The 27,885-nt window shown below is 43.9% G+C and overlaps 1 protein-coding gene across 3 annotated transcripts in view; it reads right to left on the bottom strand.

Annotated features, from left to right (window-relative positions):
• LOC115157009 (beta-1,4-galactosyltransferase 2-like) overlaps positions 1-27,885 on the bottom strand; it is a 131,200-nt gene that overhangs the window by 44,012 nt on the left and 59,303 nt on the right. For all 3 annotated transcript variants that reach the window (XR_003868373.1, XM_029704844.1, XM_029704845.1), the window contains exon 3: positions 7,151-7,386. Coding sequence is in view for 2 of the 3 variants with exons in the window: in XM_029704844.1 (XP_029560704.1) it covers positions 7,151-7,386 (236 nt within the window). In the remaining variant the exon portion in view is untranslated. The remainder of the gene's footprint in view (positions 1-7,150; positions 7,387-27,885) is intronic.

The following is a 27,885-nucleotide window of genomic DNA, read 5'->3' as shown; positions in this document are numbered from 1 at the left end:
ACGAGTGGTTTTTAGAACACACAGTGAACACACAGTCACAGAGGGCCGAAAGAGTTGCTCATAGGATCAATATCCTATTCCTTGGTCAATTGCACAAACCTCCTCCTTTTCTGCTTTTTCAACTCATACCAGTGGAGAGAGAAAAGTGTGCCAGATGAAGAGTGTATCACAATCCCACACTGGGTTATTAGACCTGAGGAGGAAAATACACCAATAAAGAGAGGGATAAGCCTTTCTTTAGTCTGAGCAGTTTATCAGGAGATTTCTGCCTGATTTCTGCCTGAGAAGTCTGCCTGAAAATTATGATTACCTCTTATGGGGGGGCTTGAATTTCTGTACTACTTGGGTCAAGGAAAGATACCTAAAGGTTCATCAAATCAAATCAAATTTTATTTGTCACATACACATGGTTAGCAGATGTTAATGCGAGTGTAGCGAAATGCTTGTGCTTCTAGTTCCGACCATGCAGTAATATCTAACAAGTAATCTAACAATTTCACAACAACTACCTTATACACACAAGTGTAAAGGAATGAATAAGAATATGTACATATAAATATATGGATGAGCGATGGCCGAACGGCATAGGCAAGATGCAGTAGATGGTATAAAGTACAGTATATACATATGAGATGAGTAATGTAGGGTATGTAAACATTATATAAAGTGCCATTGTTTAAAGTGACTAGTGATACATTTATTACCATCAATTGTTTATTATTAAGTGGCTAGAGACTTAAGTCAGTATGTTGGCAGCAGCCACTCAATGTTAGTGATGGCTGTTTAACAGTCTGATGGCCTTGAGATAGAAGCTGTTTTTCAGTCTCTCGGTCCCAGCTTTGATGCACCTGTACTGACCTCGCCTTCTGGATGATAGCGGGGTGAACAGGCAGTGGCTCGGGTGGTTGTTGTCCTTGATGATCTTTTTGGCCATCCTGTGACATCAAGTGGTGTAGGTGTCCTGGAGAGCAGGCAGTTTGCCCCCGGTGATGCATTGTGCAGACCTCACTACCCTCTGGAGAGCCTTACGGTTGTGGGCGGAGCAGTCGCCATACCAGGCGGTGATACAGCCGACAGGATGCTCTCGATTGTGCATCTGTAAAAGTTTGTGTGTTTTTGGTGACAAGCCAAATTTCTTCAGCCTCCTGAGGTTGAAGAGGTGCTGTTGCACCTTCTTCACCATGCTGTCTGTGTGGGTGTATGCCGAGTGTATGCTGAGGAACTTAAAACTTTCCACCTTCTCCACTACTGTCCTGTCAATGGATAGGGGGGTGCTCCCTCTGTTGTTTCCTGAAGTTCACGATCATCTCCTTTGCTTTGTTGACGTTGAGTGTGAGGTTATTTTCCTGACACCACACTCCGAGGGCCCTCACCTCCTCCCTGTAGGCCGTCTTGTCATTGTTGGTAATCAAGCCTACCACTGTAGTGTCATCTGCAAACTTGATGACTGAGTTGGAGGCTTGCATGGCCAAGCAGTCATGGGTGAACATGGAGTACAGGAGAGGGCTGAGAACGCACCCTTGTGGGGCTCCAGTGTTGAGGATCAGCGGGGTAGAAATGTTGTTTCCTACCCTCACCACCTGGGGGCGGCCCGTCAGAAAGTCCAGGACCCAGTTGCACAGAGCAGGGTCGAGACCCAGGGTCTCGAGCTTAATGACGAGTTTGGAGGGGACTATGGTGTTAAATACTGAGCTGTAGTTGATGGACAACATTCTTACATAGGTATTCCTCTTGTCCAGATGGGTTAGGGCAGTGTGCAGTGTGATTGTGATTGCGTCTGTGGACCTATTGGGGCGGTAAGCAAATTGGAGTGGGTCTAGGGTGTCAGGTAGAGTGGAGGTGATATGATCCTTGAATAGTCTCTCAAAGCACTTCATGATGATGGAAGTGAGTGCTACGGGGTGATAGTCGTTTAGCTCAGTTACCTTAGCTTTCTTGGGAACAGGAACAATGGATAGAGACTAGAGACAAAATAATTGACACTTTTTGCAATAGATGGGTTAGTTGACAACGTCACAAAAACGATGTGCACGCTTCAATGGGTCAGAAGTCCGTGTGTTGTTGTGATTCTGTGTGGCCAGATAGCTAGCGACAATGACAAGAAGCTTCAATATGAGGAAACGTAGTTGGTTTGTTTCAGTTAGTTTCATATTGTTCTTGATACCATGACTTGTTTAGAGATGTTTTGACTGATGCCACGTCTATGCTAATATAGCTATCTAACCAACAACTGTAATGATGTATTTGCTCATTGTGCAAATGTATTTAGGTTTTCAATAAACATTGGAGACCAAATATAATTGACATGTTGTCAACACTCTAAGCCAAACCTGTCTGTTTTGCTACATAGTTGCGCACACATGGGTTTTGTTGCTAAATAACCTACTCGTCTATAAGGTTCCATTCTTTTGTAATGCTAAAAGTGTCAAGATCCATTCCATTATGATACTGATATGAAGTAGTCTGCCTCTGATGACCTCACCATCTCAGGGGGGAGAGATAACCATGTCATGTGTTGATAATCACGAGGAGTTCAGCCTATAGCCTCAGTTTAGGTAACATAGAGGGCAGCATACATAAAGCCCTCAGCAAATTCCAGTACTTGTAAATTGTAATGACTATGAATAATTTGCAAATCATGCAGGTAGTTAAAGCATACTTTGATTGTTCTAGCATGGGCACCATACTGTGTTTGTGGAAACTGGGATTTAAATGATATCATTCAAGTGGCTATGCATGTCTTCTGATACAAGTATTGAAATGAATCTCATACGATCTCTATCCAAGGCTCCAAGCAATCTCCATGTCACCACTAGGACAAGCAGCATCCTCTATGACTGCAGGCTTTAGTCTGTGTGACCAACACCCCATCTCTAACACGCATGTCCCAGCCAGCCAGCTAGTGCTGATCACGGAAGCATCAGATGAGACAGCACAGAATCAATCACTCCACCGCTGCTTTGTAGATCCGCTGTCACACTCTGTTCTGTCACGCATGTCAGTGATACTTAAAGATTATGATTAAACACTAATTATGACATCATTATGTTACGTCATATGGTATTGTTTCTAATCATCTAGTTGAAAATGGAATCTAACCTAACATATATTCTCCAGTGGATAGCATCTTCCTTTCCTCTTTTCAACAGCATGTTAACAGCACCGCCAGCAATATTAAGTGTTCCTTTTTTAGTCCCCCAATCTGGGCCTCCTTCCAGTGAACATGATGAGCATCATGGGGGCGACAGGCAAACGTTGGCATTGGTTCCTGGCAGGTGTTACAGCTCTGCAGCAGCTAGACTCAGACCCCACCAGAACCACGGACACCACGTCCAGCCGCCCACGCAGAACATACTGTTATAACAGTAGCTATGGCTGTCCAATGGCCGGCTGTCCTTAGTGTCCTTGGTAAGTTCTGAATAAACTGCTGAGTCTCTATCTGAGATCAGGTAGGAGTCCACTGGGTGAACAGGGAGGGTTATGTATCTGTCTACCAGGCTTTCCCCCATTTGTTTTCCCATTGGTCATTTTAGGCTACATGTGATGTGTGATGCCATGTCATGTGACACCATGATGCCATGATGTGATGCCTAAGCTCATTGCACAGTAATGGGGTTGAAGCTCTTTGCTGCACCACCTGTGTCTGTGCATCTCCTGGAAGAGTTCACATGTTCAGAACCAGATTAGGAGCAGAGGAGAGTAGACCCTCTCTTCTACTGAGTGACAGAGCTGCTATTGAATAAGCACTAAGGCTCCTGGCCCGGGGTGTGGCAGCTGGAGAAGATATCTGTCTGTCTCTGGTGAATTTCCCTCAAACAACTGTTTTGACTCATAGGACATGGCAGAAATGATCTGCAAGCATGATAAACTGGGAAATTATCCTGTTTTCCTCCCAACTGCTCTGCTTCCTCCCCACCGCTCTGAGTAAAAGGCTCCGACTTACAATCATTTAACACTCTGGTGCGCGTGATGGATAAAGTGTCCTCCTACGAGAGAGGAGGATAAGATAGTTGAAATGGCAGCAGCAGAACGGTGTGGATGCGATTAGTGAGTCAAAATCCCTTGTATCCTTGGTCTCTGGTTGCCTTGTGATTGTCAAGGCTTCTCTCCTTCCTCTGGTTGCGTTGTTGTGGGAGGGAGTAGATCCCAGTGCAGCCATGGTGTGAAGCCCCTATTATAGTAACAATTATAGAGCAGCACTCACTATCTGACTGAGCCATACGTAGAGAGTTAACCTGGGAAATAAAACTGCCATGGTGTGTACAGTGGTTCCTCGTTTAAAAGTTGCGTCATACTACATATAGTGTGCGGTATGCTGTTTGGTACGCGTCGGCGAGTTGCGGTGCTTGCCGTTAATGCTCATTTGAAGCACTAGAGGCATTTTTGAGCACATCTACTTCATCTAGATTTTTCATCATTATTTTATTAACAAAAACACAAAGATGTTGATGAAAAAATACTGTATATGCTTCTTTCTATTGGCTATACAGTAAATAAATCATGAGTTATCGTAAGGTTGTTTTGATTATTATGTGGATTATAATAACTTGACATATTTCTAGGGGGTTGATGCATTTTATTTAGGGCAAATCAGGTCTGTGATATTCAGTTAGATATTTCAAATTTTAGTATTGTGTCAGGTGAACGTACTATAGTGTACCAATTATTATAGTCCATCAGTATTTACAGTATTCTCGCACCTTGCTAGTGCATTGTGAACTGCTATTAGACTATCCTTTTGTAAATGAATGGAGTGGTGAATGTTTCTGTCCGAGTCTCTCTCCTCTCGCACTATAGAGTCCTGCATCGGGCAAGAAAATCAGCTGGCGGGTGGTGCCAGAGTTGAGAGAGAACATGGGTAAATACAATGGCGCAATTACACTTGATTTTCGAAAAACAAGACACTTCTTCCTTTACAGCCCTACATTGTTTTAGCTGTATTTGTTGGCTAATTGAGGCTTTCGTTCACGTGATGAATGGAATATTTTTGCAAATTAAATAAAATGTAGGATTTTTGCAACCTATATATGATTCTGGGGATTGTTTATTTAAGTTTCAATTAAACAATTTTATTATCAAAACAATACTGATTGTAAACATCTTGTTTTGTTATGTCGGCTATAGGCTTTCATTGGGTTATTATAGAAGACTCTTTTAAAGAGATTTGAGTTGTAACCAACATAATAACCAATCACGACGAGGCATCGCCAGCTGTGAACTCTACAGCATGATTCAGACAACCAAGGTGAATGTGACTGTACATCAAATGTTCCAATGGTAAAACATTGGAGAACTATTATTTAACCTGATACCATAACTTTGCCTACTCTTAATTCTTGCCTTATATGTTGGCATGCATAACGTTATTTAACCAATTCTGATATTTTGAATGTTGTGATAGGTATTGCACTGAATCTTACAGTACTATGCCGATTGAAAGCAGAATTTTGATAATACTACCGTTATATCAACACACTCGTTACTCCCATTCAAAATCGCTTTCGCATGCGCTCCAAAGGAATAACTTCAAATAACATGATATAGGTTAATGAAATAATCAAAAGGAAAATGTGATTACTTCTTAGCATAGTGGTTATAAGTATTGTAGTACATGGTACACAGACAGTATTCCATAGCTCTCTCATGCTCAATACTGAGCTTAGTCACAATGGTAATTATGTTGCACAAAAACAAAAGTCAGATATATCACAAAACACTAATTAGGAGGGACAGGTCGTTTTAGGCTTTATTTCAAAAACACATAATGTCACAAACCAGAGACGCAACTACACTCTTAGAAAAAAGAGTTCCAGAAGGGTTCTTCGGCTGTCCCCATAGTAGAACCCTTTTTGGTTGCAGGTAGAACCCTTTTTGGTTCCATGTAGAAACCTCTGTAGAAAGGGTTCTAAATGGAACCCAAAAGTGTTTTACCTGCAACTAAAAATGGTTCTTCAAATGGTTCTCCTATGGGGACAGCCGAAGAACCTTCTAGATAGCACGTTTTATTTAAGAGTGTACCAATAAATGAGTCTACAAAAATGTAATGAACAGAAAATAAAAAAAGAATCAAAGCTTTTCCCTGCAGCTGGAGGTTGGTGTCTTGGTGTGTCAATCCTCTGGGAGTGAGGGACTTTACTTTGTCACTGTTGCTAATGGAAATTAACTCTATATGAAACGGATTACATTATATTTAATATACATATGCTGCTTGGATAATGTTATGTGCTTCCAGCATCTGACAGCTCAAATGGTGATCTGCAAATTCCACTTATTAGGCTAGATAAGAATTCCCACAATGCCTAAAACTAGTCCAAAACCAAACAGGCAGGTCACCCTTAATTATGGGTCAACAAACACAAGACTGTGAAAAGAACTCTGTTCTGCTCATCATCCAAACATTTGCATAGCCTAAATAATAGCCTTGCTTTTCACAGTACAATAGCTACAGCTACAGCTACAGCTACAGTAGCTGTTCAGGGAGAATAGACCAGATGGAAATGAAAGGGGAAACAAATGCATTGCATGCACGCACATACTCTTCTTTTCTGCTTCTCTGTTCCCAGTGCAGAAGAAGAACCAGCGCAGCATTAATGATAGAGAAGATGAGGCCTCTGACATGGATAATAACGGAGATATGAGAGCCTGGGACATAAATCAAGAGACACGTTGGGCTGAGCTGAGCAGGCGGAACCAAACCGCCTGTTCCACTGAGGGAGTGACTAGGGTGCTGCACCCACTGGAAGGATTGACGGAGGACATCAGAGCACATTACCCAGCATCCTCCCCTGAATGGTGGAATTGTACGAAACTTCTATTGTCTCATGGTGAACAGGGGTGGACATGGAGGGGCTGGGGCACTTGAAGTTGAACGATCCTGCCCCTACATGAATAAGAAGCTCCTTTGACCTCTCTTGAAGTGTTTTGGGAATGGAATGTGTCACTCAGTGGACGGACAAGGATGAAACAGCAGCGTGCATTGGATTATTCATCTCGTACTGGAAAAGGTAGTGAGGCACAGCATTATAATTCCATAATATCTATGGTTCAATGGCCCACTTTGTTGTGTGGCTAATATCTATTGATAGTTAAAGTTACAGTAGGTCCAGGGTAGAAGAAGCGGATCCTAAATCAGTTGATCCTAAACACTGACCTGGGTTATGATATAGATGCCGTAGTCGATCTTCTGTCGTCGTAGGATGGGATGCAGGTAGTGCAGCCAGTACTTGAGGTGGTTGTCTCTGTGTCTGAATGGGATAATGATAGCCACCTTCTGTTTGGCGCGGCAGTCCGGTGGGGTGTACTTTCCCCCCTCCGTCACGTTGGGGTTCTCCTTCTGCACCCGTTCCATCGTCATCTGGGAGGCAAACTCGATGAGGAGGCGGCCCACTGGAGAAAGAAAGAGGGGATGCATTGTCGACATCAAAGTCAACTGGAATGTGCAAATACAGGTAAATGCCTGTGGGAACGCAATGTTTACAGAATTCATGAGAAGGTTGCTTCTGAAAAGCAGTAGTACCAATAGCTTTGAAATAAAAACACCTAAGACTTAACCTTCCAGTATTCTCTCACTGGAGATGAAAATACATGGAAAGCAATTACGGAGCTGCAATGCCCATCTAGAGCCACAACAACAAACACTAAACTCTAGTCTTAGCATTCTAATGATCAGTCTACTCTACAACAAACCATTCCTTTGTCTCTGGCCACCAAAGGGAGTGCTGCCTACCACAACTCCACCATATCATGAGGTAATCCACTTATAATTGATGTACAGGTAACTGCCCAAATAATGGAAACACTTGAGTAAATGAGGGATACAAAGTATATTGAAAGCAGGTGCTTCAACACAGGTGTGGTTCCTGAGTTAAGGAAGATACATCCCATCATGCTTAGGGTCATGACAGCCTTGGTTTCTGAAATGATTGCCTCGCCTGGTTTACCAACTACTTCTCTGATATAGTTCAGTGTGTCAAATCGGAGGGCCTGTTGTCTGGACCTCTGGCAGTCTCTATGGGGGTGCCACAGGGTTCAATTCTCGGCTCTGACTTAGAATACGTGGACAACTACAAATACCTAGGTGTCTGGTTAGACTGTAAACTCTCCTTCCAGACTCATATTAAGCATCTCCAATCCAAAATTAAATCTAGAATCGGCTTCCTATATCGCAACAAAGCATCCTTCACTCATGCTGCCAAACATACCTACGTAAAACTGACTATCCTACCGATCCTCGACTTCGGCGATGTCGTCTATAAAATAGCCTCCAACACTCTACTCAACAAATTGGATGCAGTCTATCACAGTGCCATCCGTTTTGTCACCAAAGCCCCATACACTACCCACCACTGCAACCTGTACGCTCTCGTTGGTTGGCCCTCGCTTCATACTCGTCGCCAAACCCACTGGCTACAGGTCATCTACAAGTCTCTGCTAGGTAAAGCCCCGCCTTATCTCAGCTCACTGGTCACCATAGCAGCACCCACTCGTAGCACGCGCTCCAGCAGGTCACTGGTCATCTCACTGGTCACCCCCAAAGCCAATTCCTCCTTTGGTCGCCTTTCCTTCCAGTTCTCTGCTGCCAATGACTGGAACGAACTGTAAAAATCACTGAAGCTTTTGACTCATATCTCCCTCAATAGCTTTAAGCACCAGCTGTCAGAGCAGCTCACAGATCACTGCACCTGTACATAGCCCATCTGTAAACAGCCCATCTATCTACCTCATTCCCATACTGTATTTATTTATTTATCTTGCTTCTTTGCACCCCAGTATCTATACTTGCACATTCATCTTCTGCACACCTTCCATTCCAGTGTTTAATTGCTATATTGTAATTACTTCGCCACCATGGCCTATTTATTGCCTTATCTCCCTTATCGTACCTCATTTGCACTCACTGTATATTTACTTTTTGTTTTCTTTTGTTCTTCTGTATTATTGACTGTGATGTTTTGTTTATTCCATGTATAACTCTGTGTTGTTGTATGTGTCAAATTGCTATGCTTTATCTTGGCCAGGTCGCAGTTGCAAATGAGAACTTGTTCTCAACTAGCCTACCTGGTTAAATAAAGATGAAATAAAAACATTAAAAAATTAAAATGTATCAAAATGCTGGGCAGGCCATTATTTTGCCTACCATGGCTATGCCCCCATAGGATGACAATACCCCCATCCACAGCACACGAGTGGTCACTGAATGGTTTGATGAGCATGAAGATGATGTATTGGAGATTCTGGAGGGTTGCCTGAGACAGTGTTTTCCACCACCATCAACAAAACACCAAATTATGGAATTTATTGTGGAAGAATGGTGTCGCATCCCTCCAATAGAGTTCCAGACACTTGTAGAATCTATGCCAAGTTGCATTGAAGCTATTCTGGCTCGTGGTGCCCAACGCCCTATTAAGACACTTTATGTTGGTGTTTCCTTTATTTTGGCAGTTACCTGTATGTACTACGCGCTGAAAAGCATGATGCATTTGTTGAGAGCGTGAACAAAACTAACGGAATGTGGCTCATCTAGACAGACACTCCATATTATCTGAGTCATCGACAACGCAGGGTGAGTCAGATACCAAACTGTATCATTCTAGAGTATAGCCTGTTATGCCTGAATCCACTGCCAAACATACAAGCTGTGTCTCAAATGGCACCCTGTCCCCTATATAGTGCACTACTCCATAGGCCTCTGGCCAAAAGTAGTGTACTACATAGGGAATAGGATGCAATTTCTGGACACATAACCACAACAAGCCCTCATCCCAGGTATGCTCCCTCTCCCTCCTCATATTTCCCACTGGGTGCCCTCCCTTCATCTACCCGTCAGTGTTACAGAACGATTCATTCATGTGTATAGTGGACATAGCAGGAGAGGAGCTGAACCTCACTAATGGGATGATAATTGGAACACACACACGGTGCACACACGGTGCACACACACACACACGCGGAGCACTCTCCCCCTCTCTGCTAGCGAGGAGACTATTAAAAACAGGCATAAACAAAAACTACGCGGAAACACAGAGAGCAACACATCATCATCCTGCAACACTGAGCAACGGGTCTGTTTTTATTGGCCGTGTTAGTTGTTGAGTTATTGGTGATGGTGATGTCCCCACTGTTATCATCAACAGCATCGCTATTAGTGTAACATCACCGGTATCCTCTATGTAAATGCTTGGTTAGATACTATTGTAACCATACATAACCAGCATACAGTATAAACCACAACAATACTGTAAGTGAGAAAAATATCAATTATTGTTGAGTCACACCCCGCTACCATGCATTACATAGAGCACAAGGAACAGATCAAATGAATAATACAGTACAAGCTTAAAGAGGCCTCCACATCACCAGTGAATGGATGCACTTGGACATTGGGATTTGCAATGATACTTGCTAATTATGTGATTACAAAAAGTTGTAAATTATAATCACAGTATATGATTCTGCTATCTGGGACATGGTCCAATCTTTGGAAGATCACTTGGTTTCAGAATAATATGGAAGTAGTAAGGGCACAAACTAGCATCAACATTGACCCAAAGCTGGTAGCATGCAGGCTATAGTTAGCCACAAACCACTATACAGTAGCCAATATAGCCACATTTGATGAGGATGCATGCTGTGCACAAATTGGACTTTGTAATTGGAAAGAAACGAGGTCAAGATTGTTTACAGGAGTTGAATGTGTGGCATCTATTTGCAGCAGTAGTCCTTTGCTGTTTCCTCCTCTCTAGCCTGTATTATTGAAATAACAAAATTTGCAGCCCCTGGGCCAGTTTGTGGGAAGCATATTTGGCTGTAATTGAGTTTTCTGCCTGGCCTTAGGATAATACACATTTAATGAAGAAAGGTCTCATGTTCTCTGGCCATGCTCATTTCTCTATCTCCATTTACATCCATAGTACTGTAGTCTCCATGACAATATACACATTTAGATGTTTGAATGTCATTACTCCTCTTTGACGATCCCACTAACAGTGCCCCCTCAGATCGGTTCCGTACACCCCACCCTGTAATTGCCTATTCTTCAGACAGAGAGCAGAGCAGCAGCAGAGAGAGAAAAGAGTGCTTGTGTCCACTTTTTATAAGATGCAAGAGGCCAGCCACCTAATTACCAGCCCTCTCGGCCTTTCCCTAAATTCACCACACCACCGCTGTTCTCTGCTGTTCTCCCCACTGTGTCCCCATTCATTCTCTATCTCTCCAACCGACGGCCCCTTTTGAAGAGATCCCACTACAAAGGCAGATTGGGATCCAGCGACTTTTAATTAGCTGCTTAATGTGAGAAAAAAGGCATGCTGTCAAAGAGGCCGCTGGCTGCTGCTGGAAAGGAACCAGTGCTCTCCTGCCTCCTGCTCCTCAGCTTGTGTGTGTGTGTGTTGTATTAGGGGCTGCCAGGGCAGTGTTAGTAAGCATTTTATTTTCCTCTATGTGTGCTGCTGGGGGTAAATCTAATGCAGTGAAGTGAAGACTCTATAGCTACAGTAGATAAGGGTTTGGAGTGAATGTAACCTTCAGGCTGGTAAATCCCTATTCCAGACTACAGTTACAGTAAATTGATGTGACTGAAACCTGCATGCTGGTAAATCTCTGTACAGGCTTCGATACAGTTACATTACAGTAGATTGATAGGGTGTGAAGTGACTGCAACCTGCAGCCTGGTACATCTTTATACAGGCTCTATACATCTCTGTCTATACAGTTACTGTATATATGGGTTTAGAGTGAGAACAGCATGTTATATATCTATACAGGCTCTATCTATACATATAGTGTAGATATGAGTTTAGAGTGAATACAACCTGTTATATCTCTATATGTCTCTATCTATACAGTTACTGTAGATATGGATTTAGAGTGAGTACAGCCTGATATATCTCTATACAGGCTCTAAAGGCTCTATCTATACAATTACTGTAGATATGGGTTTAGAGTGAGCACAGCCTGGTATAGCTCTATACAGGCTCTATAAGGCTCTATCTATACAATTACTGTAGATATGGGTTCAGAGTGAGTACAGTCTGGTATATCTCTATACAGATACTGCAGATATGAGTTGAGAGTGAGTACAGTCTAGCATAGCTCTATACAGATACTGTAGATATGAGTTGTGAGTGAGTACAGTCTAGCATAGCTCTATACAGATACTGTAGATATGGGTTGAGAGTGAGTACAGTCTAGCATAGCTCTATACAGATACTGTAGATATGGGTTGTGAGTGAGTACAGTCTAGCATAGCTCTATACAGATACTGTAGATATGAGTTGAGAGTGAGTACAGTGTGGTGCCAGTGCGCTGCTCCTCCTGTGGTGCAGAGTACAGACTGCATCTCCTGAAAGCCAGCCAGGCAATAAGCACCAGCACCACCATGACTGTTCTGTTGTTAAGGCTCTAAGAGTGGGCTGATAGATTCCCAGCAGATCTGGATGGAGGGAGCAGCAGATAAATGTATCCTCTCCGGCCACCTGGGGAAAAGCCATTCGACCCCAGTGAAATAGATATCATGACATCAACCCAGGCCTTTGTTTCCTTGTGCTCTCTATGGTTGCATTAGTATCAGCAGAATTTAGGCTACAGTGTGAAAGTGTTCAGTACTGTATTGTACTGTGATGTGTTGTACTGTATTGTTTTGCACTATATTGTACTATACTGTAAAGTGGTGTACTTAACTGCACTGTAAGGTAATGTATTGTACTGTACCTGCCCTCTCCCTGTGCCCACAGCTCTTTCCCCCTCCCTGTGCCGTTCCGTGCTGGGGCTTGTGGGGGTCTGTTAGCCAGGAGCCATGCTGTTATATAACACCCACACAAATAATGCAGTGTGAGAGACAACACGCTGCGTGAGCAGAGGGAGACAAATCCTGCCTGAACACTAATGTGCTGCTGCTGAGAGCATGGCTCCTACCACTACTACTGTATCAGGGAAAGGTGCTGTGGCTGGGGCTGGGGAGAGGGACAAGGACAAGGAAAGGTGCTGTGGCTGGGGCTGGGGAGAGGGACAAGGACAAGGAAAGGTGCTGTAGCTGGGGCTGGGGAGTGGGACAAGGACAAGGAAAGGTGCTGTAGCTGGGGCTGGGGAGAGGGACAAGGACAAGGAAAGGTGCTGTGGCTGGGGCTGGGGAGAGGGACAAGGACAAGGAAAGGTGCTGTAGCTGGGGCTGGGGAGAGGGACAAGGACAAGGAAAGGTGCTGTGGCTGGGGCTGGGGAGAGGGACAAGGACAAGGAAAGGTGCTGTAGCTGGGGCTGGGGAGAGGGACAAGGACAAGGAAAGGTGCTGTAGCTGGGGCTGGGGAGAGGGACAAGGACAAGGAAAGGTGCTGTAGCTGGGGTTGGGGCTGGGGAGAGGGACAAGGACAGGGAAAGGTGCTGTGGCTGGGGCTGGGGAGAGGGACAAGGACAAGGAAAGGTGCTGGGGCTGGGGAGAGGGACAAGGACAGGGAAAGGTGCTGTAGCTGGGGCTGGGGCTGGGGAGAGGGACAAGGAAAAGGAAAGAGGCTGGAGCAGGGACTGGGGAGGGCCCGGGACGGGTGAAGGAGAGGGGCAGGGACAGTGACAGGGACAAGGAGAGGGGCAGGGATAGAGAAAGGGACAGAGATAGGGTATGCTGGAAGCTGTTCTTTCTTTCTCTCTCTCTCTCTGTCTCAAGGAGATTAGTAGTATCTGAAAATCTCCTTTACCCAGATCAAGATATAAGCAGGACAATCCAATCCTCCCTCCACATATTTGGCACCCAGGGTGTTGTAGAAACCCAAACGGGGCCAGGAGACCCAATCCCTTCATCTTTCTCCAAATACAAATTAGATTTTTGTGCAGTACCAGAAGGGGGGGGGCATCATGGGTAGTGATTCTCCCTACTGAGGCAGTTCACAAGACCAGAGCTAAGACCACTAGGCCCAGACTACCTGTTCCCCGGGTCGATAGTACACTGGTAAACAGTGCCCACAACGGCCCTTTGGGGGATAGTGCTACACTATTCTCACTAGGGTAGATATGTGCTGTGTACAGGGACATCCTGTAGGTACGGTGCAGGGTGGGACAGATAGAGCATGGCAGAGGGAGGAGGGACAGGAGGGAGGGATGGATGGATGGAAGGAGAAGCAGATGGAGGAAGGGTGTAACACAATGCTGCACCCTGGCAGCCGGGGAACCGGAGGATAGACATAACGAGAAAGAGAGGGGGGAGGACAGAGAGGAGTGTGTGATAAATGTGTTGTTTTGGCTACGCCTGATTAGACAGCTGAACTGTGACCTGTGGCGGGCAGAACTGGCCATGCCAGGCAGCACCCCTGGGAGAGGTATTTCACGTTCTAATCTGCCCTGGCAGGACCAATGACAGGCGGGCAGCAGGGCACAGTGGCCAATAGCTAATCCCCAACGGTAGCTTCCATCCTAACACCACCCATGGTCACACCAGGGCACCACATGTGGAGTGGAGCTGGGGGTTAGACAGGCAGGGGTCTACTGGGATGATGGTTGTCTGCACTGGCTACAGTACAACCACCATCCAAATGATACTCATGGAAGTGGACGTTGATACATTGGATTCTGACAATATGAGTTGAACACTCTTTATCCCGACCAGAAAAAAAAGGTACCATTCCAATGATTTAATCTGGCTCTGCCCTGTGTCACCTCAATCCAAGGCAAATTGTTCTCGCACTCTTCTTTAATCTCTATCCCCTCTTCCAACCAACCAACCAACCAACCAACCAACCAACCAACCAACCAACCACTTATCAGACAGTGTTTTTTAATGTAAGGCTGTGCTTAAAGTCATTCAATGTTTGAATTTCAAACACATCTAGTCCCCAAATGACTGACTACTTCAAAGGCTTGTGTTTAAAAACCAACTCCCATGGCAGCGGACCTGGAGTATTGGGTTACGGAGAGCTCGATAGATATCACATTGTTTAATTGAGCTGCTCTTTGAAAGAGGTGATGAGGCAGAGGTGAACGCAGCTCAGCTCATGCTGGATCTGATGTTTATAGCATTTCACTGAGTGCCTGCCTGGCAACCGGAACAGAGGACACACCTGCGTCCCAAATGGCACACTGTTCCCTATTTAGTGCACTACTTTAGACCAGGACCCATAGGGAATAGGGTGCCATTTGGAGTGCAGACACGGTGTCAGGACAGGACAGACAGTTATCTAAGAGGTTAGATGACATTTGAGAGTGTTAAGAGCCTGTGCTATGCCATAGACTGGGGCTAGATAGAATGAGGTGAGGTTACAGCCTTTGTCATCGTCAGCAGCATGACTCAAACCCATAGCCAACCGTAGCCGACAGTACAGAGAGCACTGCAATCACTGCCAACATAGTATTGGCCTAAAGGGCATTGCCATTCAAGTAAAAGTGTGTGTCTATGCTTATTCTTAGCCCAATGTGGGATGCAGTAAAATATCAGGACAAAGCACTCTACCAGAAAATCAGTAATGATGAGAGAAAGAACAGCTGATCCCATTGACCAGAGAGAGAGTGGCAGACAGGTCTGAGAAATGAGGCGATATCCACCTGCTCACCAGGGGGCAAACTGACAGACTGGCTCTTCCATGGGAGAGTCTGCTGCACCTGGGGATCCACCACTACCACTTCCCTCACCATCCAGTACAGAGCAAACGATGCCTGAACCACTCCAATACTGCAACAGCAGGGGCAATTTCATCAAAATAGGCAATAACTGTCAGCACCATGGCAAATGATGGTGTCCATCTGTTAAGTAGTGTGTGTTATTTATTTATCTGTTAAGTAGTGTGTGTTATTTATTAAGCGTTGGAATTGATGGTGGCACGGTTGAGGTAAACGCTATCATTACATGTCTGATAATTTCTTTCAGCATTTGTTGGAAAGACTCATGCCCAGGCAATGAAGGTACTTTTTCATTCCTAAAACAACCAGGGAAAAAGTGACTTGGCCTTAGAGAATAAGCATCAGCTGAGTGTCTGAGTCATAAAGATCCTATTACATATGTAACTCTATGGTCGGTGTAATGTAATTTACTAAAAAGAGAGAGGAAGTCAGAATGATAGCGGACTGGGCAGTAACAGTCATTAAGGGCCGACCTGCTCATGCTGCTGTTGTTCCATGCTGAATTGATGTCTATCTGGAGTAATAAGAACAGACACGTTGTGATTCGCTTCCACTCCGAGACAGCACGCATGCATGCACACACACATCCCGAAGACTTAAATTACAGGACAAACCACCTTATGAAAACACTGCCTTATGGGAAATATAGCTATTCAAATATAAAACTAAAAATGAATCTAGGCCTACGTTTCAGGAGAAACATTGCTTTCATTAACACATGAATACAACTCAGCCTGGAAGAAAGCTAATTGAAAAACCCAACAGCTACTGTTTTCATGGTTTTGCATAACTACAAACATTTCTTGTACTGTTTACTTTGATCATGTGTACTGTGTAAGAGCACGCCATTCACAATCAATACTGAATGCAATAGACTAAATAATGCTTTTCGGTCTCCAATGGGCGTCTCTTTACAAAACCACCTTTAACATTTAATCTGAACACATTCCAGCCGATATTGATGTAGATGGTGGTGATGATCGTGATGATGGTGACAGTCATGATGATGACAACAATAATGATAATGGTAATGATGTCTATGGTCATATCCGACAAACATCAGTCCCCGGACCATGGATGTGATTTTGAGAATACTGTACATTGGCATAAAATGTGTCAATAAGCAGAAATGTAAAGAGGTGATGTTGATGATGATTGGTGATTATTTATGATAATAATGATGATGACAATAATGATGAAGATTTGACAAGCAGTGAATCTGGCCGTCACAAATACACGTGTCTTAGATATAATAGAACCACATATGCCATTTTGAGAATACTGTACGTAAGCATAAATGTGACCCGTTTCAAGAAGCTAGGCGTATGTCGCACGTCACTACTTCACAGGAGAGGCATTTCAATTATTATTTATTTTTTTATCAAAATTATTTTTTTTGTCAGAAATGCCATCTGGAACATGTGAACTTTCATGTGCCTTAATAACAAACTTGCATGCCATCTATAATTATGAATAAAATTGATAAATTATGAGCCTAGTTGGATTAGCCACCGGAAAAAGACAGGACACTTCCCGCTAAACATGATTGGCTGAGATAATGGATGGGCTAGACACGCCGAGAGTTCGGATTCGTCAGCTATGTACAGTAGCATGCTTCTGTCTATAACATGAGCTGCTCAGTATGTGTAGATACTCTTTGCTACTGCAGCTTTTTTGAAAGATATAATGTTAGCCATGAAGAACTGCAAAAGTGTTGCTACTGCTCTCAACAACATTGCTGCCCTGAATTTAACAGGCGCTATAGACAAAGATCAGTGGGAAAAAGTTGTGATGACTACTTTCTGCACACGGTCAGTGTGAACCGGAGTGACTTGACACAACGGGCCAAACAAGCTGTAGCTAGCTACAAACAAAATGGAAAAGAACCAGGATGTCTTACTTAGTTAAAGCCGTGAATCGTTCATCCACGTACACGGGCAAGAGTCTAGCAACATTTGCAGATATTATAGGTTTCGAATTTTGTCAGAAAGTCGTTTCATTGCAAGGTAAAGTGTACTGTTAGCTAGCTGGCGAACGTTAGCTTGCTGGCTTGCTAGCTAAGAAATCCCGCTATGCCCTCCGACGAACCATCAAACAGGCAAAGCGTCAATACAGGACTAAGATCGAATCATACTACACCGGCTCGTCGAATGTGGCAGGGCCTGCAAACTATTACAGTGACACGAGCCTACCAGACGAACTAAATAACTTCTATGCTTGCTTCGAGGCAAGTAACACTGAAACATGCATGAGAGCACCAGCTGTTCCGGATGACATTTAAACAGGTCAACATTCACAAGGCCACAGGGCCAGACAGATTATCAGGATGTGTACTCTGAGCATGCGCTGACCAACTGGCAAGTGTCTTCACTGACATTTTCAACCTCTCCCTGACTGAGTCTGTAATACCTACATGTTTCAAGCAGACCGCCATAGTCCCTGTGCCCAAGAATACTAAGGTAACCTGCCTAAATGACTACCGACCCGTAGCACTCATGTCTGTAGCCATGAAATGCTTTGAAAGGCTGGTCATGGCTCACATCAACACCATTATCCCAGAAACCCTAGACCCACTCCAATTTGCATACCGCACCAACAGATCCACATATGATGCAATCTCTATTGCACTCCACACTGCCCTTTCACACCTGGACAAAAGGAACACCTATGTGAGAATGCTATTAATTGACTACAGCTTAGCATTCAACACCATAGTGCCCTCAAAGCTCATCACTAAGCTAAGGACCCTGGGACTAAACACCTCACTCTGCAACTGGATCCTGGACTTCCTGAAGGGCCGCCCCCAGGTGGTAAGGGGAGGTAACAACACATCTGCCAAGCTGATATTCAACACGGGAGCACCTCAGGGGTGCGTGCTCAGACCCCTCCTGTACTCCATGTTCACTCATGACTGCAAGGCCAGGCACAACTCCAACACCATCATTAAGTTTGCTGATGACACAACAGTGGTAGGCCTGATCACCGACAAAGATGAGACAGCCTATAGGGAGGAGGTCAGAGACCTGAGAGTGTGGTGCAAGGACAACAACCTCTCCCTCAACGTGATCAAGACAAAGGAGATGATTGTGGATTACAGGAAAAGGAGGACCGAGCACGCCCCCATTTTCTTCGATGGGGCTGTAGTGGAGCAGGTTGAGAGCTTCAAGTTCCTTGGCATCCACATCACTAACAAACTAACACGGTCCAAGCACACCAAGACAGTCGTGAAGAGGGCACAACAAAACCTACTTCAGGAGACTGAAAAGATTTGGCATGGGTCCTCAGACCCTCAAAAGGTTTTACAGCTGCACCATCGAGAGCATCCTGACAGGTTGCATCACTGCCATATTTTACAGCTGCACCATCGAGAGCATCCTGACAGGTTGCATCACTGCCTGGTATGGCAACTGCTCGGCCTCCGACCACAAGGCACTACAGAGGGTAGTGCGTATGGCCCAATACATCAGCGGAGCCAAGCTTCCTGCCATCCAGGACCTCTATACCAGGCGGTGTCAGAGGAAGGCCCTAAAAATTGTCAAAGACTCCAGCCACCCTAGTCATAGACTATTCTCTCTGCTACCGTACGGCAAGCGGTACTGGAGCGCCATGTCTAGGTACAAGAGGCTCCTAAATAGCTTCTACCCCCAAGCCATAAGACTCTTGAACAGCTAATCAAATGACTTCCCAGACTATTTGCATTGCCCCCGCCCCCCCAGAACGCTGCTGCTCTCTGTTATTATCTATGCATAGTCACTTTAATAACTCTACCTACATGTACATGTTTTTTTATTTATTTATTTCACCTTTATTTAACCAGGTAGGCAAGTTGAGAACAAGTTCTCATTTACAATTGCGACCTGGCCAAGATAAAGCAAAGCAGTTCGACAACATACAAAAACACAGAGTTACACATGGAGTAAAACAACATACAATCAATGATGCAGTAGAAAAAAAATAAGACTATATACAATGTGAGCAAATGATGTGAGATAATGGAGGTAAAGGCAAAAAAATGCCATGGTGGCAAAGTAAATAAAGTATGGCAAGAAAAACACTGGAATGGTAGATGTTACCTCAATTACCTCGACAACGGTGCCCCCACACATTGATTCTGTACCGGTACCTCCTGTATATAGCCCAGCTATTGTTGTTTACTGCTGCTCTTTAATCATTTGTTATTCTTATCTCTTACTTTGTTTTTGTATTTTCTTAAAACTGCACTGTTGGTTAAGGGCTTGTAAGTAAGCATTTCACTGTAAGGTTGTATTTGGCGCATGTGATTTGATAATTTTTATATCCAATTGGTAGTTACAGTCTTGTCCCATCACTGCAACTCCCGTACGGACTCGGGAGAGGTGAAGGTCGAGAGCCATGCGTCCTCTGAAACACATCCTTGCCAAGCCGCACTGCTTCTTGACACACTGCTCACTTAACCCGGGAGCCAGCAGCACCAATGTGTCGGAGGAAACACCATCCAACTGGCGACTGTGTCAGTGTGCATGCGCCTGGCACGCTACAGGAGTCGCTACAGCGCGATGTGACAACAACATCCCGGCCGGCCAAACCCTCCCCTAACCCGGACGACGCTAGGCCAATTGTGCGCCGCCTCGTGGATCTCCCGGTCGCGGCTGGCTGCAACACAGCCCGGGATCGAACCTGGATCTGTAGTGACGCCTCAGACCTTAGGCCTTAAACCGCTGCGCCACTCGAGAGGCCCAAGGGTGTGAAAGATGCTGAATGGGTGTAGACAACGAAGAGCTCCTCAGTAGGTGTACCAAAATATTCACGGGCCATTTTCTCAAAAGTGGTTTAGCAACTTTCAAAGCAGAATTACTTTCCCATTGTTCCTCAACAGCAGTGTATGATATATAATTTTCTAGCTCTGATTCTCTACTTTTGTCCAACACCATTTCAAATTTCTTTGCTACATAAGACCGAATTGAGGTCGGTCGGTCACAAATGTGGATTCGGCTACAGACGGCGATTAGAATAGAGAAGCCGGAGAGGGATGTCAGCCCAGGTGCATTGTGGGATTGAACTTTTGCCATGGGCCCTGATTCAGCTCCATCCTGCTTTAACTGAGTTTTTGCATTTCTCTACGATAAAACCTAGGCAACCGGATTCCATCTTCTCTATGGCCAGTGAGACAGATTTGATTTACAAACAGGCCGGAGCCCGGGCTATAAAAGAGACAGCTGAAAGAGAGACTAAGAGCAGCTAGAAGGCTCCTTTTGTTTCAGACCGCCAGCTGCCCTCTCTCCAGTCAACATGCTCTTTCATGTGGAGCCACAGAGAGAGGGGTAGAGAGAATGTGTGAGAGAGATTTGGAGAGAGAGAGAGGTTTGGCAAGAGAGAGGGAGGGATAGAGAGAGAGGGATGGATGGAAAGAGAGCGAGAGAGAGAAAGAAAGAGACAAAGAGAGACAAAGATAGAGGATAGGGATAAATCCACCTCTATAAGTAACCTATCTGGATCTCATTCATCCTTGTCAAAAGTGTTGTTTTTTTCCTTAATGAAAATGGCCTTATACCGTCTGCAGTTAAATATCTCACAATAAGGCAACAATTCTGTTGTAAACATCTTAAAGTGGCAATATGTACCTTTTGGGGGCGACTCGACCAAATTCACATAGAAATGTGAGTTATAGATCTATCATTCTACTTGAAAGCAAGTCTAAGAAGCGGTAGATCTGTACTATCTAAGTGTGCTATTTCTATGCTTCCCGTTCTTCATTTTTGTTTTGCGTCTTTTATTTTTGGTTTTGTGCACCAGCTTCAAACAGCTGAAACAACAATATTTTTGGTTATCGAAATTATATTCCACAGCGGTTTAAATGCTACAATGATTTTCTACACTATGCTAGCTTATCTTTATGTCACATAAACTGAAATTGAGCAAACCATTACAGATTTAGCAACCAGGAAATGGCAGAGCGATTTCTGCATAGTGCAACTTTAACACATATGAGGTAGACTGGTCTTTTAGGTAGCCAACACGTCTGTGTTTCAAAGAGGATGAAAATGTTCTGGTTTAGATGCAGTCTCCAGTTGGTAAATAAATCCCAAACTGGCTCTTACTGGCTTGAATAAAGTTCATAACAGAACTGAGATGCTGACTCAAGTTAGGGCGATATGGCTTAAAACTGTACATTTTTTCAAACTTTTTCAAGCAATTCACGATATATATATCCAAAAAATATATATGTTTTCTCTAAATTAAGTTTGTTGTACAATTAAAGGTCAAATCCACTGCATTTAAAACAGTCATAAATAATCTAATCTAATGAATTCAGAGTTTGTGGAATTATACCTCGGCTGAATATATTCCTTCCACAACCATAAGACCCACTAATAAGTACATTATTTTATCAAAATAGTTGTACCTGCTTTTTTTTTTGCAATAATCACTGATCTGGCTTTCAGGTCTGTCTATAAAAATGCCCTTTAAATTACAAATTTAACCAGAACCATGCATAATGCACATTCACCAATAATGTAGCAGGCATTACAATCTCTCAAGCACAAGCCCACCTGCTAGTGAGTAGCCAGCTAATATTCATATTTCAAGTTTAGCCAACTTGTATCTAGGTATAATTTCACTATCTCTGAGTTCAGCTAACAAGGCAAAACAGTTGAATTGTTATGAAGACAACCTTCTGTCTGTCTCCAACTGTTTGAACAGCATGCTAGCCTGTCCACTTTGTTCAGATGTTGAAATCAAGTGGCCTGCCTTGTTTCTCAGAATGAGAACGAGTTGCTATTTCCTTATATAATAGTTTTATGCTTATCACACATATATAAAACGCAGACTAAACAGCTAGTATAACAATCTTTATTTGACTAAAATGCTGCTAGCGATACGTGGTACCGTAATGCGCACGCGACAAACTGAGCATACATTTTCCAGAATGAACGTTCATTTGTACAGTAAATCCGTTTTAGTAGTGTCTGCTCTGCTCGTAATGTGAGGAGTTGAAACATAAACAGGGTATGGTTCGAAAGGTTAATTTCTCCTCTATTACAGTAAAATAACGTCTCCTTGTGTTTTGGTGTCCATATGACCGATTCTGTTGGGCCAAGCCTCAAATGCAAATAGCGAGTTGAAACCTCTTCAGAGAGGAAGAAGTGACCTCTGATCTTTGTTGTTGTGAGTGGTAGGGGGAGGGGCTTGGGAGAAAGAGGCAACGCGTGAGGTTTCACTCTCGCCAAAATCTGTCCAAAATAAACCCAATGTGTTTCAATGCGCTTATTTTGAACCTAATCTTGTCTCCTGCCTTCCCGCCTTTGGGATAATAACTCCCATTGTTAAGGCGTAGACATGAGCATCTCGTCATTATATACAGATCCTTGGTGTACATGGGAAGGTGCACAGCACAGAAGGAGCGAACAATACAATGCCAAAATGACAACATGAGCTCAAGCGGACATAAACGCTCATAAAAATGAAAAATACAAAAAAAAACTAAATTCTGCGATACTGGCATTTGGAATATCACGCAAAAACATCAATTCGAATTAATCGAATTAATTTGATATATCAGCCAGCCCTAACTCAGGTAATATACAGTATATAAAACAGGATTCAAATGGGATCTCATGCAAATACGCATGGAAATTATTATAGTCAGAGAGGGGGCGGACATTGAAAGAAGGATAAAATGCAGTATATAAAGATATCAGATCCTGTTCCATATTTCAGGTGAGTGACAATCAAACAATTGCCATCCGTAATGAAACTAGACCTACAATAACAACATTGGAGTTATTAACTGGTGGTGAGACGATTATATAGACTTTTAATCAAAAGTCTGACGTGTGTCAGGGTACTAGGCAAAGAAGCCTTTTTCTGCCAAGCCCTGGAAATAGTGAACTCTGACAGTGCTTATATTAGCATAACCGAAACATTTATGAGGCCCCACATTGGAAATCTGCATGGGTGTATAGATTGATGAACAGCAGGATAAACATACTCGGTGATGGATTGACACAAAATGAGAGCAGCAGACTGTAAAGAAGAGGGGAGGAAGAGGAAAAACACAGGAAGTGATCCCCTGTGTTTGTACACTCATCTCCTCCTCTCAGCACTGCCTCTCCTCTGGCCGGGTAGGTACATCTCTCTCAGGGCTGACTGTGAAACTATACAGCTTCCTTCTTGTGATCTCTCCCCCCTTTCCCCTCAAACTGTAGACTGCGTCTAGAGCATCACAGAGTGAATGCTCCCTACAACACACCTAACGTTAACACCATTTTACATTCACACTTTAGTCATTTAGCAGACGATCTAATCCGGAGCGGCGAGTGCACACATGTTCACACTTTTTCATACTGATCCTCCGTTGGAATCAAACCCACATACATGCCGTTGCAAGCGACATGCTCTACCAGTTGAACCACATGGGACAATTCAATTGTTTGTGTTCCAAATGGCCCCCTATTCCCTATTCAGTGCAGGTGCCATAGGGCTCAGGTCAAAAGTAGTGCACTATACTGTTAGTATACTGTATAGGGAATATGATGCCATTTGGGACACACACAATGACTGACTGTACAGAGTGGACAGGCAAAACGAATAAAGAGAGTGATTATGACTGACTACTAGGCTGTTTGATTAAAACATATTTCACAACTGTGACAAACTTAGCTATAACCTATAGCCAATATTGGCTTAATATGATAGCACTATAGCAGGGTTCCCCAACTAACAGCCAGGGTTTCCCAATTTGTGATTTTATTTGGCTACCAACAGCTCCAAGTGATATTTATTTTAGAAATCTGGTCCAAAGTATTCCCAAGCAAAAGGAGTTGGTCCCCCTTTTGCTGCTATAACAGCCTCCACTCTTCTGGGAAGGCTTAACACTAGATGTTGGAACATTGCTGCGGGGACTTGCTTCCATTCAGCCACAAGAGCATTAATGAGGTCGAAAACTGATGTTGGGCGATTAGACCTGGCCCACAGTCAGCATTCCAATTCATTCCAAAGGTATTCAATAGAGTTTAGGTCAGGACTCTGTGCAGGCCAGTCAAGTTCTTCCACACTGGTCTCGACAAACCATTTCTGTATGGACCTCGCTTTGTGAATTGGGGCATTGTCATGCTGAAACAGTAAAGGGCCTTCCCCAAACTGTTTCCACAAGCTGTTTGCAAGCACATAATCGCCTAGAATGTCATTGTATGCTGTAGCGCTAAGATTCCCTTCACTGGAACTAACGGGCCTAGCCTGAACCATGAAAAACAGCCACAGTCCATTATTCCTCCTCCACCGAACTTTACAGTTGGCACTATGCATTCGGTAGTGTTCTCCTGGCATCCACAAAACCCAGATTCGTCCATCGGACTGCCAGATGGTGAAGCGTGATTCACCACTCCAGAGAACGCGTTTTCACGGCTTCAGAGTCCAATGGCGGCGAGCTTAGCATTATGCATGCTGATCTTAGGCATGAAGCTCCCGACGAATAGTTATTGTGCAGACGTTGCTTCCAGAGGCAGTTTAGAACTCAGTAGTGGGTGTTGCAACCAAGGCCAGACGATTTCTATGCGCTACCCGCTTCAGCACTCGCTGGTCCCATTCTGTGAGCTTGTGTGGCCTACCACTTCGCGGTTGAGCCATTGGTGCTCCTAGACATTTCCACTTCACAATAACAGTACTTACAGCAGCTCTAGCAGGGCAGAAATTTGAAGAACTGACTTGTTAGAAAGGTGGCATCCTATGACGATGCCACGTTGAAAGTCATTGAGCTATTCAGTAAGGCCATTCAACTGCCAATGTTCGTCTATGGAGATTGCATGGCATTATTCTAAAATTGATTAAATAAATAGAAAATCCTCATCAATCTACACACAATACCCCATAATAACAAAGCAAAAACTGTTTATATTATATATTTGAAAAAATTCTGGAAATACCGTATTCACATAAGTATTCAGACCTTTAGCTATGAGACTCGAAATTGAGCTCAGGTGCATCCCGTTTCCATTGATCATCCTTGAGATGTTTCTACAATTTAATTGGAGTCCACCTGTGGTAAATTCAATTGATTGGATGTGATTTGGAAAGGCACACACCTGTCTATATAAGGTCCCAAAGTTAACAGCACATGTCAGAGCAAAAACCAAGCCATGAGGTCGAAGAAATTGTCCGTAGAGCTCCGAGAGAAGATTGTGTCAAGACACAGATCTGGGGAAGGGTACCAAAAAATGTCTGCAGCATTGAAGGGCACCAAGAACACACTGGCATCCATCATTCTTAAATGGAAGAAGTTTGGAACCACCAAGACTCTTCCTAGAGCTGGCCACCCGGCCAAACTGCGCAATCGGGGGAGAAGGGCCTTGGTCAGGGAGATGACAAAGAACCCGATGGTCACTCTGACAGAGCTCCAGAGTTCCTCTGTGGAGATGGGAGAACCTTCCAGAAGGACAACTATCTCTGCAGCACTCCACCAATCAGGCCTTTATGGTGGAGTGGCCAGACGGAAGCCACTCCTCAGGAAAAGGCACATGACAGCCCGCTTGGAGTTTGCCAAAAGGCATCTAAAGACTCTCAGACCATGAGAAACAAGATTCTCTGGTCTGATGAAACCAATATTGAACTCTTTGGCCTGATTGCCAAGTGTCACGTCTGGAGGAAACCTGCCACCATCCCTCAGGTTAAGCATGGTGGTGGCAGCATCATGCTGTGAGGGTGTTTTTCACTGGCAGGGACTGGGAGACTAGTCAGGATTGAGGCCAAGATGAACGTACAGAGAGATTCTTGATGAAAACCTGCTTCAGAGCATTCAGGACCTCAGACTGGGGCGAAGGTTCATCTTCCAACAGGACAACGACCCTAAATACACAGCCAAGACAATACAGGATTGGCTTCGGGACAAGTCTCTGAATGTCCTTGAGTGGCCCAGCCAGAGCCCAGACTTAAACCAAATCTAACATCTCTGGAGAGACCTGAAAATAGCTGTGCAGCAACGCTCCCCATCCGACCTGACAGGACTTGAGTGGATCTGCAGAGAAGAATGAGAGAAACTCCCCAAATACAGGTGTGCCAAGCTTGTAGTGTCATACCCAAGAGAACTTGAGGCTGTAATCACTGCCAAAGGTGCTTCAACAAAGTACTGAGTAAAGGGTCTGAATACTTATGTAAATGTGATATCAGTTTTTATTTTTAATAAATTAGCAAACTGTCTAAACAGTTTTTGCTTTGTCATTATGAGGTATTGTGTGTAGATTGATGATGGGAAGAAAAAAACATTTTAATACATTTTAGAATAAGGGTATAACGTAACAAAATGTGGAAAAAGTCGATGGTTCTGAATACTTTCCAAATGCACTGTATATCTGTTTGGGTTTCTTGCGGCAAATTTGCAGTCTACAAATGATTTGTAATTATGTTCCGGCCCCCTGACCATCCGCGTAAGAAAAAAATCGTCCTGCGGCTGAATCTAGTTGATGAGCCCTGGACTATAGTATTACTGTTCCAGTGATAGGTCAGTGTGGTTAAGTGTGTTTGTTCTGTTCTTTCCATATAAACCCCTTAATGGTAGCTGAGTGAGTTGGAAGTCGTGCATCATTTTACTGCATTTCCCTCCTCCACTCTGAAATGTAGCTCCCTTGGCGGAGGTACGGCAGTCAAATGGTAAATTGGCACCAGAGGCAAAGATTAACACAAGCTATTAGCTACACGTACAACTTTATCAGTTATTTGAGACTTCTCATCTCCTCCCAGCCCTTATCACAAGTGACAAAAAAAGTAATTTGTAGGGGAAACAGCAAGTTTTCTTGGGAAGAGTTTTGTCATTAGTGGTTAGTTAGAAGGCCAGCACCAGTACTACAGCAGTGACATGGGGGTTTATGGCATGCTGTAGTACTGTAGCTCTCATTCCGGAATATTCCGAGCCAGACTGCCATACCCGGAAGCTAAAACTCTAGAGCACTCCTAATTAATACTTAGTGAGGCAACATTTGGCAAAGTTTAAAACATAATCCCAATTCCTCAGAGGGGGAAAAGACCTTCCAAACTTCTGCTGTTCTATTTTGTATTGCATGTTATTTTTGCCTACCACCTATAATGTTTACAGAAAAGCTAGGAGTTACTACCATCCAAAAAAAGTCAGAAGGCAAACCTTTACTGCCTTTTTATAGCAGACTGCTTCTTCAGTGGACAACAGGTCTAATTCTTAAGCAATCAGGAGTAATTTCATTAACATAATGTAACACTTCAATATCTGCAAGTGTTTTGAATCGTGGAGCAATAAGTAGCCAATACAGACTCATTGTAGGGCACCCTAGTGAAAAATAGAAG

Source organism: Salmo trutta, chromosome 21, assembly GCF_901001165.1.
Source record: "Salmo trutta chromosome 21, fSalTru1.1, whole genome shotgun sequence".
Lineage (NCBI taxonomy): Eukaryota > Metazoa > Chordata > Actinopteri > Salmoniformes > Salmonidae > Salmo > Salmo trutta.
Note: the sequence above shows the minus strand (reverse complement) of the source record. Positions and strands in the feature narration are given on the sequence as shown.